At 33.6% G+C, this 14,397-nt stretch overlaps 1 protein-coding gene across 2 annotated transcripts in view; it reads right to left on the bottom strand.

Annotated features, from left to right (window-relative positions):
- Positions 1 to 3,733: 3,733 nt before the first annotated feature.
- The window catches only part of ftsj3 (FtsJ RNA 2'-O-methyltransferase 3), a 27,990-nt gene continuing 17,326 nt past the window's right edge, over positions 3,734 to 14,397 (bottom strand). For both annotated transcript variants that reach the window (XM_056447344.1, XM_056447345.1), the window contains exons 14-20: positions 13,346 to 13,560; positions 13,163 to 13,257; positions 9,270 to 9,372; positions 9,010 to 9,193; positions 6,486 to 6,580; positions 5,522 to 5,724; positions 3,734 to 4,147 (exon numbers count right to left, since the gene is read on the bottom strand). In XM_056447344.1, the coding sequence (XP_056303319.1) occupies positions 4,074 to 4,147; positions 5,522 to 5,724; positions 6,486 to 6,580; positions 9,010 to 9,193; positions 9,270 to 9,372; positions 13,163 to 13,257; positions 13,346 to 13,560 (969 nt within the window). In that variant the 3' untranslated portion in view covers positions 3,734 to 4,073. The remainder of the gene's footprint in view (positions 4,148 to 5,521; positions 5,725 to 6,485; positions 6,581 to 9,009; positions 9,194 to 9,269; positions 9,373 to 13,162; positions 13,258 to 13,345; positions 13,561 to 14,397) is intronic.

The raw sequence follows: 14,397 nt of genomic DNA, 5'->3' as shown, positions 1-14,397 counted from the left end.
AATAAACGTGACTTCAATTTCACAAGGTTCCTTTCACAGCATCAATGCTGTAAGTTAATTAAAATGTAATCAGTTAAATAGACTTAAGTTGTTCAAGCATAAAACAAGATGAAAACTGTTCAAATGCAAGTGTCAGTAAAAGCATCTGAGCGCAGAAACACCATTAAAAATACTGTGGTAAAATAAATGTCCATATTTTAAAGATATGATGCTGAACAATGGAATTTAATGTAGTGCTTCTTGTCCGGTCTGATACCCACTTTACACCATATATCAATCAGGCAATGAAGATCACTGATTTTTAAAGAAATAAGATCTTAAACGCAACCAATTTAAAATGGCGTAAAAGTTCACAGGAAGTGCTTGAGCTGGCTGACTGACAATTAAAAGTCCCGCTGATTGAGAATTAAAAGTTCCTTAGTGTCTAATTGAAAACATACTTGATTTTATTAATTTAGTACTTGCCAGACACAAATGATTAATAGGGTATTTGCCGAAGCATGCTAATAGGACTTTTAATTTGCCAGTAACCTGGGTTAAACGCTTCTGGTGAACTGTATGCAAATGCAAAATCAGCACGTTTAAGGTCTGTTTTCTTTAAAATCAGCGATCTCTACTGGCTGAGTGATATCAGATATAAAGTGAGTCTCAGGTTGTACAAGAAGCACTGCATTGAATTACATTTCCCCCGTCATGTCTTTATAATATGAGCATTTATTTCACCCCAGTATATTCAATGGAGCTTCTGCGCTAGCCGATCCTGATGGGTGCGTGCGAGTAAACGGCTTTTTGTCTCGTTTTACGCTGGAGCAACTAAACGAATGCCAAAGTCTGTTTAACTGATTGTATTTTAATTACATTACAACATCGATGCTGTAATAGGAACCTTATAAAATGGGAAGAAAGTCGCAATAAAAGGTCACTGGAAGTTTATCAGTATGGCAAAAACACTAGCTCGGCATATACCCTGTTTTATAACATTTCAACACTTGAAACTAAGATGACATTGCACCTGAGAATATTTATGTGTGAGAGAGAAAAACACAAGCTTTTAATCTCTCACACACACACTCACGGCCATCAACTCTGTCAACACCGTTAGCTCAAATGGGTAGCAGTAACAGAACTGACAATTTTACAACTTCTTAGTCAAAAGGTCGACTTGCTAGCATAAATGCTAAGAGCACACTTCACTAATGCATCTCATTTATTTGCATTTTAATGCAATATCACAATTATGAAATTCAGATTTTGAATTTGGAATTCAAACCTTTTGAGAACCTGTTTACGAAAGGCAAACCAATAGACACATGAGAACAGAAAAAGAGATTTTTTTGTGCTTTTTGCTAAACCAAATGATGCATACTTAATTTATATATTTAGATTTTTTAAATATTTGTACATAAATATGTGATGAATTAAACAGCAAAATTTATAGTTATTAGAAATGATTTAAAATTATGTTAAGAAATGTGTTGTAAAAATTTTTGTTAAACAGAAATTGGGGGAAAAAAAATAAACAGGGGGCTAATAATTCTGACTTCAACACTGTGTGTGTGTTTGTGTGCATATATATATATATATATATATATATATTCACACACACAAAACAGTTCTGTCTGGTTCTCGAATCTGATTGGCTGATAGCTGTGCAATATTCTGCAATATCAGCACTCGTACAGCCTCTTCACTCATGTATTACTCCACCCACATGACCAGCAGAGCAATAAACTCACTAGTTTGACAAATATTGCAGCTGTTGGACAACATCATGAACTTTTGAGGCTTTTTTTTAGGTGAGAATGTAGTTGTTTAGATTGCAACTGCAGTTTATTTATAAGGATAGAGCCTATTTTACATATTTATAATTTCTGAGATTCAGCGCATCGGCATCCATCAGCCTGTTATACTGAGCAAATCAATGAGGGTTGACATTCCGCCACTAGATTGTGACAGAGACCGCATAATAAAGCCCTTAGAGGAGAAAAACTCACCATAGATTTCAAACTACAGCTGATCACTATAAAACAGGTAAGTGACACTAAGTCGATGTCTCTCTTTTGTGTGTTGTAGTGCTGTATTTATACCATACTAATCTGCTAGTGTCTGCTTTGCTTTGGCTTTTTCAGGGTTAATTATTGTGATCCCCTGATTGCAGCAGAGAAATACTGGGAGATCTCTGTAGACTGATGGCATTTCATGCTGTTCAGCCTTATAATCTTAAAATGTCAGCAAAATCAGCTGTTTTATCATCACTTTAGACATTACACTAGATAATCATTCAAACACTAGCTCTAAAGTGACGTTTGTGAATGAGCAACGGTTTCAGCTGTTCTGACGTCAGCTGCAGATGTGAATAAATGGTGAAAGAAAGTAGTTCCTCTTACAAAAGGATTTTTAGACTCTCTGTGTTTGATTTTCAGTTTTATATACACGATTATGCCATCGAACTATTGTAAACACACAAGTAGCAGTGCGATATGGCTGTATATCGGCACTGGTGGGACTATAAGGCACCAATGCAATATAATGCACAATAATATTTAAAAATTATTTGAAGATTTCAATCCCCTAATATAATATAATATCAAAATGTGCATTTTATTCCACTTTTTATTTAAATAAAGAAATACTTTTTATTCCAGGGGCATTGCTAGACATAAAGCTCTACTGGGGCATCACCGAATATATATATATATTTTTTTTTTATTATTATTATTTTTTTAAATAAATATTTATTATAACTAAAAGTATTCTTGTTATTATACAATTATTATTCTAAATAATCTTAAATGTAACTGGAAAACAATGTTTAAACACAACTGGAGTGATATGCTAAGATTATTTAAAAGGTCTTTTGCATAAATATTAATTTCATTTGAATAAAATTCTATTGACAATTCAATAAATTACTAAAAAAAGATGTGTTATAGAATTATCTGTCGTCTTAGACTCGACACATGGCAGAGAATTAGGTTTATTAAGTCTTTACCGCTCTGACTCCTCATCCCTCCTTTTTGCCTCATACAAAATAAATCTATCAGGAGGCATGTTTAGTAAGATCACCGTCACATTGTTTAAACTTTAGTTCTGTCGACTAGCTAAACAAAAAAGGCTGTTACGCCGGTTTTACAACGCATGAGCGGCACGTGACAAGCAAGTAGCCTGCTTTTTTGGCGCATGTTAACTACCAAGACTCGCACCGACAGAAAAGCAGCGCGTGCGAGAGGCGCGCGGGTTCTCTGCGCACACGCGGAGATGCGTCAGTTTGCTTATTGATTAAACACATTGCTTTCACCAGCGTTGGTTCGGTTGCACATAGAGAATAACGTCTTTACTTCGGAATTACCACTCTTAATAAATACACTTGCATATGAAGTAAATCATATCTCAATGCATTTACTGGGGCACTGGAGATTTTTACTGGGGCACGTGCCCCAGTAAATTGGGTGTAGCGACGCCCCTGTCATTGTCTAAAGGCAGCTCCAGACTATTGGTAATATTGATAATCATCAAACAAATTAAATAAATGAAGGATAACATTGATATTTTCATATACACACACAAGTGAAATGAAATTATTATTATTATTATTATTATTAGCGAAAACCCTTTTTTTAAGCAAATCATTGATATGAAGATGAGTTGAAAAACTGAAGCGGAGAATTATGATCATTGTGATTGTGGAGGTGAAACACACACTATATTTAAAACTGGGTGAAACACTAAAATGTACCAAGAGAAAATTGGCATTTATTTAAAAATCTCACCAAGCAGATTCTTCCACATACATTGTGCCATCATGACTCTAGAAACATCATTAGCATACACCCATTAGCATAACATCATCATATACCACAAAATATATGAAAAACATCAAAACAAAGGCTGGAAAACATCAGATCCGTCTGTTTGAGGGTTCAGCCCTTGTTTATAATCATGTGTGTGGTAAAGTCTGAACGGAGCAGACTGTAATGATGAGCAGATTAGCAAACAGCGCTAATGCTCCAGTCAGCACGACACAGCTAAAGCTAAAGGATTCAGTCTGAATATGAGGCCACAATCGCGGTTCATCACTTCTTATTGGGACGGCCTTTTCCTGCCTTCATGCCCCGCCCTCCTTTAGGGCCACGCCCACCTTTCGTGCCTAAAAAGCATACGAAGCATAATTTCATTAACAAATATTATAATAATTACCGCTAATTAAAAAATATATACAGCTTTACATATCCCTCAAAAAGAATTTAATAATAGTAGTTATTATAATAGATATAAATATTGATGATGCAATATTTAAGCTAAAAGAATAGCTTTAAACATTAAATACCAAAAACGCTAGCATTATAAAAAATATTACAAAACTTTGTATCATTATTATAATTGTATAATAAATAATGTTTATAATTTAACTATTTAATACGTTAGGTAATATAATTAATAATGATATAACAATTTGCATTAACAATCAATTGAAAAACCACATTTGGAAATTAATAATAATTTTAGATCAATAATTTTTAGCAACAAGAAATCGTTTTAAAATTATAATAAAATTACACAGTAATTAAATAAAATAATACATTAATCATATTTCAAAATTAAAGTTAAAGCAATTATTATTATAATTCTTATAATGAAAAACATTTACTTAAAATGTAAACCCTTTTAAACGTGGAACACTTTAATGATTTGTTAATAAATAATGTTTTTGTTAATAAAATTAATATTATTTTATAAATAAAACAATGTAATAATTAATGCCGGGCAAAAATTAATCACGATTAATCGCATCCAAAATTAAAGTTTGTTTTGACATAACATATGTGTGTGTATTATATATATATATATATATTTATTTATTTATGATGTATATGGGGATCATGAAGATTATTCAAAACAATTGTGTTACACAGATATTTAAATTTATATATAATTTGTATCATACAAACATATTTTTTATCTCAATATAAAGATTTTTTCAAATATATGCTTGCAGGTGTGTATTTATTTATATATACACACACTTAAATTGTTAAAATCATGATTAATTTTTGCCCAGCACTAATAATACATTTTAAAAAGTAACATAATTAGTAATATTAGTAACAATTAACAATAATAAATTGCAAGTTACTTGTGGAAATTACTAGTATTTTTAGATATAAATAGCAGTAAGAAATTTAATTGTTTAAGAATTATAATCAAATTACATAGTAAATAAATAAAATCAATAATAAATAAATCATTTTATTATATAAATTATAGCAATTATTATTATTATTATTATTATTACTATTAAAAATGTTTTGAATGTTTATATGTAAACCCTTTAATATGTAGAAACATGATTGTTATAAACATTAACATTACTTTCTAAATAAAACTAAACTTTCCTAAATTAAAAAATGTATAAAAAACCCTTTTCTAAATAAAAAATATAATAATAATATTCAGATTTTTAAAAAAAATAGGACAGCCTTTCTCCACTTTCATGCCACGCCCTCTTTTAAGCCACACCCACCTTTTGATCCTCGCCCTCCTTTGCCCCGCCCCCGTTCGTCCTTCCTCTGCGCGGCTCTCGTGTCTTTCTTCATCCGCCCGTCGACGACCTTGAAGGCTCCTTTAACTCCAGCTGGACGGCGAACTCTGCGGCCGACGCCCTTCTTGGCCACAACATACGTCACTTCACGCTTCTCCTTCCCCACGCCGGCCTTCTTGTAGATACTGAAAGTAAAAATGATTGGTTTGAGTGAGCCGGGCATCATGGGAATGATGTACTTTAGTGTGTGTGCGTATTTCTGTGTCACGGTTTGCATATTCTTTTGTCCTAAATTGTGATGTCAAAAGTATCGAGTTCAGTACCGGTTCGAGTTCAGGGGTCGCCGCAGTGGAACAAACCGCCAACTCATCCAGCAAATGTTTTACACAGAAGATGCCCTTCCAGCTGCAACCCAGTATTGGGAAACGCCCATTCACACACACTCATACACTACGGCCAATTTAGTTAATCAATTCCCCTATAGCGCATGTGTTTGGACTGTGGGGGAAACCGGAGGAAACCCACGCCAACACGGGGAGAACATGCAAACTCCACACAAAAATGCCAACTGACCCAGCCGGGACTCGAACCAGTGACCTTCTCGATGTGTGGCCACAGTGGTAACCCTGAACTAAAGATGCTAAACTAAAATTTTAAAAAAAATGTCCCTTTCCTGCTAGCATTTGGACACGGATACATGATTTCAACGCAATGAAAGAAATGTGAATGATGTGACGAGATGACTGACAGGACTCGAAACTAAACAACAGAACAGCCCATTAATGAGCCAGTAGTTGCAAACGCTCCTGTTACACACTCAAACGTATGAACCTTTTGGTCAGAAACAGAGTACTTACTTTTAGGGTGTAGTAGAAATAGGTGATTTAGGACACAGCATGTGTGTGTGTGTGTGTGTGTGTGTGTGTGTCTGTGTGTTCAGACTGACCTCTTGAGCTGAGCCATCTTCTCTCGCTCTGAAATGTCCACTGTATTCACCACAGCTTCAGCTTTCTTCTTGGCCTGCTCCATCTTCTTCAGTGTCTGAAAAACAAAGTAAAACACAAAGGCTTATTTGAGCAATGCACCATCATTATTGCAATAAATTCAATTTAATTAATCTTTATATATATATATATATATATATATATATATATATATATATATATATATATATATATATATATATATATATATATATATAGTTGTGCGATATTCTGCAATAACAGCACTCATACAGCCTTTTCACTCTTGTGTATTACTCTACCCACATAAGAGTGACAGCAGATCAATAACCTCACTACAGTTTGACAAATATTGCAGCTGTTGGACAACATCATGAACTTTGGAGGCTTTTTAGGTGAGAATGTAATTGTTTATATCGCAACTGCAGTTTATTTATAAGGATAGAGCCTATTTTACATATTTATAATTTCTGAGATTCAGCGCATCGGCATCCATCAGCCTGTCATACTGAGCAGAGCAAAGACAGTTGTTGTTCCGCCACAAGATGGCGACAGAGGCCGCATAATAAGCCCTTAGAGGAGAAAAACTCACCATAGATTTCAAACTACAGCTGAACACTATAAAACAGGTAAGTGACACTAAGTCAATCTCTCTCTTTTGTGTGTTGTAGTGCTGTATTTATACTATAGTAATCTGCTAGTGTCTGCTTTAGTTTAGCTTTGTCGGATTAAATTATTGTGATCTCCTGATTGCAGCAGAGAAATACTGCGAGATCTCTGTAGACTGATGGCATTTCATGCTGTTCAGCCTTATAATCTTAAAATGTCAGCTAAATCAGCTGTTTTGTCATCACTTTAGACATTACTCTAGAGAATCATTCAAACACTAGCGCTAAAGTGACGTTGGTGAATGAGCAACGGTTTCAGCTGTTCTGACATCAGCTGCAGATGTGAATGAATGGTAAAAGAAAGTAGTTCCTCTTACAAAAGGATTTTAGACTCTCTGTGTTTGATTTTCTTTTTATACACAATTATTCCGTAAAACTGTTGTATAAACGCAATATCACACGAGTAGCAGTGCGATATGGTTGTGTATCAGCACTGCTGGGACACCAAGGACACAATGCATGCCTCTCACCAGTGTCGATATAAAATCGAAATGCTACTCGTGTAATATTGCTCATATATATATATATATATATATATATATATATATATATATATATATATATATATATATATATATATATATATATATATATATATATATATATATATATATATATATATATATATATATATATATATATATATGTTTATGTTTATTTCTATATATATATATATATATATATATATATATATATATATATATGTTTATGTTTATTTATATTATTTATATTTATATATATATATATATATATATGTTTATGTTTATTTATATTTATTTATATTTATATATATATATATATATATATATATATATATATATATATATATATATATATATATATATATATATATATATATATATAGAAATTAGAAATGTACTAAATTCACATAGCAATGTGAAAATACTAATTTAAAATCAAACTTAATAACAATTATTATTATCAATTAATAATATAACAATTATTATCATCATCATTCTCATCATCATAACAATGACATATTTATACAAGAAAAATATAAACTCTTTAAATGTAAAAACATTTCATCATTAATGATTAATTAATAATGTTATTGTTCAAATGAGCAATTTTATTTTCTAAACAATACAACATAATAATATATTTAATATAAAGTATTTATCTGAATTATTTATTAATTTATTTATTTTCAATTCTCATTTGTAATTTGTATATCTTATTCTTAAAATTAACCATCATAAATTATTTCAGCAATCTACAACGTGATGAGTATTTCCATCATCAGAATAAAATAAAATACAAATAAAAGTTTAATATACAGCTTAATATTCACCCTCCTGAGAACTTTTTCAAATATTTCCCAAATGATGTTGAACAGATTCAGGATTTTTTCACAGTATTTCCTATAATATTTTTCTCATTTGTTTTATTTCGGCTAGAATAAAAGCAGCTTTTAATTGTTTTAAACCCATTTTAAGGTCAAAATTATTAGCCCCTTAAGCAATATTTTGGATTGTCTCCAGAACAAACCACTGTTATACAATAACTTGCCTAATTACCCTAACTTTAACTCTAGTTAACCTAGTTAAGCCTTTAAATGTGACTTTAAGCTGAATACTAGTGTCTTGAAGAATATCTAGTCTAATATTATTTACTGTCATCATAGCAAAGATAAAAGAAATCAGTGATTAGAAATGAGTTATTAAAACTATTATGATTAGAAATGTGTTGAAGAAAGATTCACTTCACTAAACAGAAATTGAGGAAGATAAAAGGAGGGCTAGTAATTCTGACTTCAACTGTATACACGTATATCTATGTTATTTTTAGAGTGTGCTGTATATGTAGTGTATTTTCTGACCCGTCTCTTCTTGCGGGCTTTCGCCTCCGCCACGCGTCTGATTGGCCGAGCGTTGATTTCTCTCCACTTCTGCTTGTATTCCTCCACCATGTCTTTGGTCACAGGAACCGGCCGTTTCCGGTGCTTCTTCTCGTCGTCCACAAACCAGGCCGGAACCTCGGTCATGTCCTCAGAGTTGGCAAACCTACAGCAGAAACACCACAGCGTTACCCTCTCCGAAGCTCACCAGCATTAGCTAGCAGCTAACACGCCCATCTGACCTGTGGAAGGAGCCGTCGATCAGGTCTCGCTCTCTCTTTTTGGACGTGGCGATCTGAGCACCGAGAGCCAAACCTTCAGCATCCAGAACACGAGCGCGCTTATCTGAGGATGGAAAAACAACACAATAATGCAGCGTTCAGATCAATCGCTAGGAGAGCATGTTAGTATTCTTATTCTTAAGTATTCTGCCACTGTTAAAGGCTGTGTACAGTTCATGTTGGACATTTGAACAGAACATTCATTGTATTTTTTGTAATGCATTGTGGGGGAAATGGAATTAATTTTTATTACTTTTGTCTAGGGGTGGGCGATATGACCTAAAATTAATATCACGGTATTTTTCATCTTTTGAACGGTGACGGTATATTATCATGGTATAACTTTCAATAGCAAAATAATATACATCTCAAGGAAGAACAGACAAAAAAAAGTCTCACTTCTATCACTCTTTAAGTTTTGGTTTCAGTTTGTGTCATTGGAAATGCTCCGTCCCGTTATGAGCTGATCTTCATTTCTCTGTTTGTGGAATAAAGCGGCACCAATTTATGAGCAGACAGAGCAGGATTCTCGCGATGACCACCGGCGCAATACTGCTCTTTGTTATGAGCTGTAGTTTCAGTGTAAACTTAGCAAAGACGAGTTTCTTTGGCGATGATGTGATACAGTATTAGATTTTACATTTAGCGGACATTTGCGCTGAACTTGCAGTGAAAGCAACGCAACAAGATTCGGGCACCTTCTCCGAAAACCCTCGATTGATCTCAGCTGGTGGATCAACATTTACCTCATGTTATGATCGCTGTAATCTGCGCCATTATTATTATTATAACTTTAGGTGAGGTTTGCAAACCTGTGCACTTTTCACTCTTCAGCCGTTTGCATTTCCTGCAGTAACAAAAGCTCCCTGTTATCTGACAGCGGGAAGCGTTGAGTGACTGACAGCTATGAACCAATACAGCGGCAGGGTAGAGCGATTCAGCAATTTTGTAGAGAAAATCAAATGCTCCCAAATATATTATGAGGGCGCATAGATTAAATTTCGGGCGCTCATGCGACCAAAATGGTTGCAATTTCGAGCCCTGTAGTATAAGGACATGTATTCAGACCACAACTGAACGTTTGAAGAAAATTGAATGCCTTATTATTTAGAATGAGCTATTATTGATGTAAATGCAGCCGTTCAAAGCGCATAATTGATTTATTACGGTATTGACGGTATTAGAAAATCCATGTCGTGGCGTAATGTCACACCGGTGATGACTATGACACCGGTGTACCGCCCACCCCTACTTTTGTCTTTATTTTTATTAGAAAAAAAATGACTAAAAACTGATTTTTCTTTTGTATGATACCATATATTAACCAAACATACTACTTCTTTCTTACTGTGTTGCATACTTCTTTGAAGGAACTGCTGACAGGAGGGAAATAGCAGAATAAGAATAAATATAGTGCGGGGGGCCTTGCTTCTGTTTAACAAGAAGTCTAGACATGTCAGAAGGAGCTGGATGCTTGTGTAAGCTGTGAAATAAAATTATTAATTAAAAATGCTATTAATTGTTCAGTTCTGGTATGCAGAGAAGAGTTGTAGAAAAGAGGAAGTATGTTTGGGTACAACAGCCAAAGGACTGCTGAATGACTGATAAGTGACGTTACACCAAAACTCCACCTGTTAATATCAGTGGTGTATAAATGCTGGAGTCAGGGACATGCAAGTTAGTTGCAAACCTCCTGAATGTAATTCTTGTATTGCATTGTGTAATGTAACCCAGAGCTCTGTCCTCGAATTATTCATTTGTATCTAATAAATTACTAATATTTTTGACATTGAAGAAAAACCTTTTTTTATTGAACACGCATGTTTAAATATTCCAACAGCGTTATTATTTCAGCATAAGTTTAGTTTGCCTGTCGCTATTGTATTCAAGTCTTTATGCTGGGACTATGCTATTTTGATGCATTTCCGCCAGTTTCATGCTTCAAATAATAAAAAGCAACAGACGTGGGAGGCAGAAAGCATTTGCCATGTTTGTGTTGCCTTCTAAATCCTGCCGAAGACATTGACTGTAAGTTTATCTGAATATTTGATCAGTTTTATTATATATTGTAGTAGAATATGTTCAGTTTACACGCATGATAGAAGATGATTGTGATTGTTGATCTGCACTGGTGCCTAATACGCTTCGATTTTCACTTGTTAAGCTAATAATAATGCGTTTTTGAACATTTGTAATTAAACTTTGATAATTATGTCATTTCGTTTATAGTTTAATTCGGCTCAATGGCTAAGGAGTTTGGTTGTGTGAATACATTACACGATTAAAGGAGCAAGGCGCTCATATCCTGGCTCTTGAATGGAGTTTGGCTGGCTATTCTTATTTCACGGAAAGAAAGCAAACAAAGAGGACAGTACATTAAGAGTCTGGGTTCACACCAAATGCGGAAGTATTCACATGAGTAAATTACATAAAAATCAATGTAAACGTGTGAATTTACGAGTAAAATTATCGTAGCGTGGTGCGAATGATGCGGATTGTAGGAGAGGTTTACTGTGAAACCCGAAATTTGTCCCAATCACGTCTAATGCACAAGTTTAAAATATTTGAACTCAAGCGAAAAAGTCACGCAAAGAGAAAAACATCCTGTGGGTAAACTAGAGCTAGTGAATAATTTAAAACAATTATTTATTTCAATGCGTTCACGACAAATGGGTTATGTCTCTATTCGAGAGGTTGCACGATACTGGAATTTGATACCAATTGGTACTGAAGTTTTAAAAATGTCCATTTCCTGCGAACATTTGAGCGCTGATTTGCCATTGTGTTCACGTGCTCAACAGAAATGACTGTGATTGGCCGTGAAGGTCGACAGTTCACCGAACTCACCACTGTTTACTGAGTGTAACCACAGTTACAGGGACACTGGAGCATTTTAAAGCCACAATTCATCAACAAATTGCTCGTAACTCAGCTTATAGACAAACCAGCTGATCGACGTGACTTTGAAACACTCCAGTGTCCCTGTATCTGTGGTTAGACTCGGTAAACAGCGGTGAGTTTGGTGAACTGATGATCTTCACAGCTAATCACAGTCATTTCTGTTGAGCATGTGAACACAATGGCAAATCAGCGCTGTTTAAGAACGTGCTAAACAGCGGTTAAATGTTAGCGGGAAATGGAAGTTTTTTAAACTTCAGTACCGACTGGTATCGAATTCCATCACCATGACAACCCTACTCTATTCGCATATTTACTTGACTTTGTAGTTGAGTGAATACTTAAATTTGCATTCGTTTTGAACTCAAGTTCAAACAAAAGTTCAGTGAGAAAGACACACTCGCACGAAGCCGAATGATGCTATTGTTAAAAATTTTATCAGACCAACATATTTTTACCAATTCAAAATGAATTAAAAACACAGAATGTTTTTTTAATAATGGTTGGAATTGAATTTTTTTTTTTGATTAAAACGTAAAAATTACAAAGTCTCTAAAAATCGTATTTCCTCATTAGAAATAGTAAACATTTGTAATAATATAATGATAAAAATGATGATTAAAAATAATTAACAATAAAAATAGCATAAAATTAATCATATACAAGAATTAACTACACAATAAAAAAAAAAAAATAAATATATAAATAAATATATATATATATAAATATATATATATATATATATATATATATATATATATATATATAATAGTTTATTTTTCATATATCTTTTTTATTATAGCTATTATATAGCATTATATATATAACATTTTATGTAAATATAGGAAAATATACTATAACGTAATGAATATATAATATATACACAATTAAAATTAAGTATTACACATACACATATTTAAATTCAAAATACAGATAAAACATTTAACTCAACTGACTTGTTTTTTCAACAGGAATAACTTGGAAGTTGTCTTTTTCTTCAGCTCCGTTCGTACCGACAGCCGCTGACGCTTGTTTCATTTGCGCAATTTCCCTGTTGTAAAAACAAAAACACACACATTAATTTTTATCGGTAACACAGAAAACCACACACACACATGCAGCATTAACATGATCATCACCTCTCATCATCGCTGCTGTCATCAGAGTCGCTGTCTTCAGCCTCCTTCACTTCCTGTGAGGGCGTGGCCACTTTCTGTTCCGGTTTCTTAGGCTCCGCCTTTTCCTCCTGCTGTGCCTTTCTCTTTTTTCCTCTTCCCGTCTGCAGGATCTGCGTTTGCTTGAGTTCGTTCATGGCATCGGTGTCGTCATTCAGATCGAGCTCAGCGAAGATATCCTGCAGACACATGAAAACATCAGATCCACTGCAGAACTGTAGCATAGATAGCTAAGCTAAGTTTCAGTTTAGTTTGCGTCAATCCTGAGTTTTTGGTACTATGAAGGCCACTCGACTCTACATGTTGTTTGTCAACATTGTAACTTACGCTGCATGGCTAACATGCTGCGGAATAGGATGTGTTCAGACTATGTTCAAACTATGTTCAGGTTATGTTCCGATTATGTTCAGGTTAATTTTAGGTTATTTTTTTGGATCTCCTTAAGTTTTGATGCTCTGATTATATTCAGGATATGTTCTAATTATGTTCAAATTATGTTTGATTATATTCAAGTTATGTTATGATTATGTTGAGGTTATATTCTGATTATGTTCAGGTTATGTTCTGATTATGTCAAAGACATGTTCAGGATATATTTAAGCTATGTTCAGATTATATTCAGGTTATGTTCTGATTTTGTTCAGGTTATGTTCTGATTATATTCAGGATATATTCTGATTATATTCTGATTATGCTCAGGCTATGTTTAGATTATGTTCAGATTATGTTCCGATTATATTCAGGTTATGTTCTGGATATGTTCTGATCATATTCAGGTTATGTTCTGATTAGGTTGAAGATATGTTCAGGATATGTTTAAGTTATGTTCAGATTATATTCAGGTTATATTCTGATTATCTTCAGGATATGTTCGAATTATGTTCAGGTTATGTTCTAATTATGTTCAGATTATGTTTTGATCATGTTTAGGTTTTGTTCAGATTATTTTCAGGTAATGTTCTGGATATGTTCTGATTTTGTTCAGGTTGTGTTCTGATTATATTCAGGATATATTC

The sequence above is a fragment of the Danio aesculapii genome, chromosome 22 (genome assembly GCF_903798145.1).
Source record: "Danio aesculapii chromosome 22, fDanAes4.1, whole genome shotgun sequence".
In the NCBI taxonomy this organism is placed as follows: Eukaryota; Metazoa; Chordata; class Actinopteri; order Cypriniformes; family Danionidae; genus Danio; species Danio aesculapii.
Note: the sequence above shows the minus strand (reverse complement) of the source record. Positions and strands in the feature narration are given on the sequence as shown.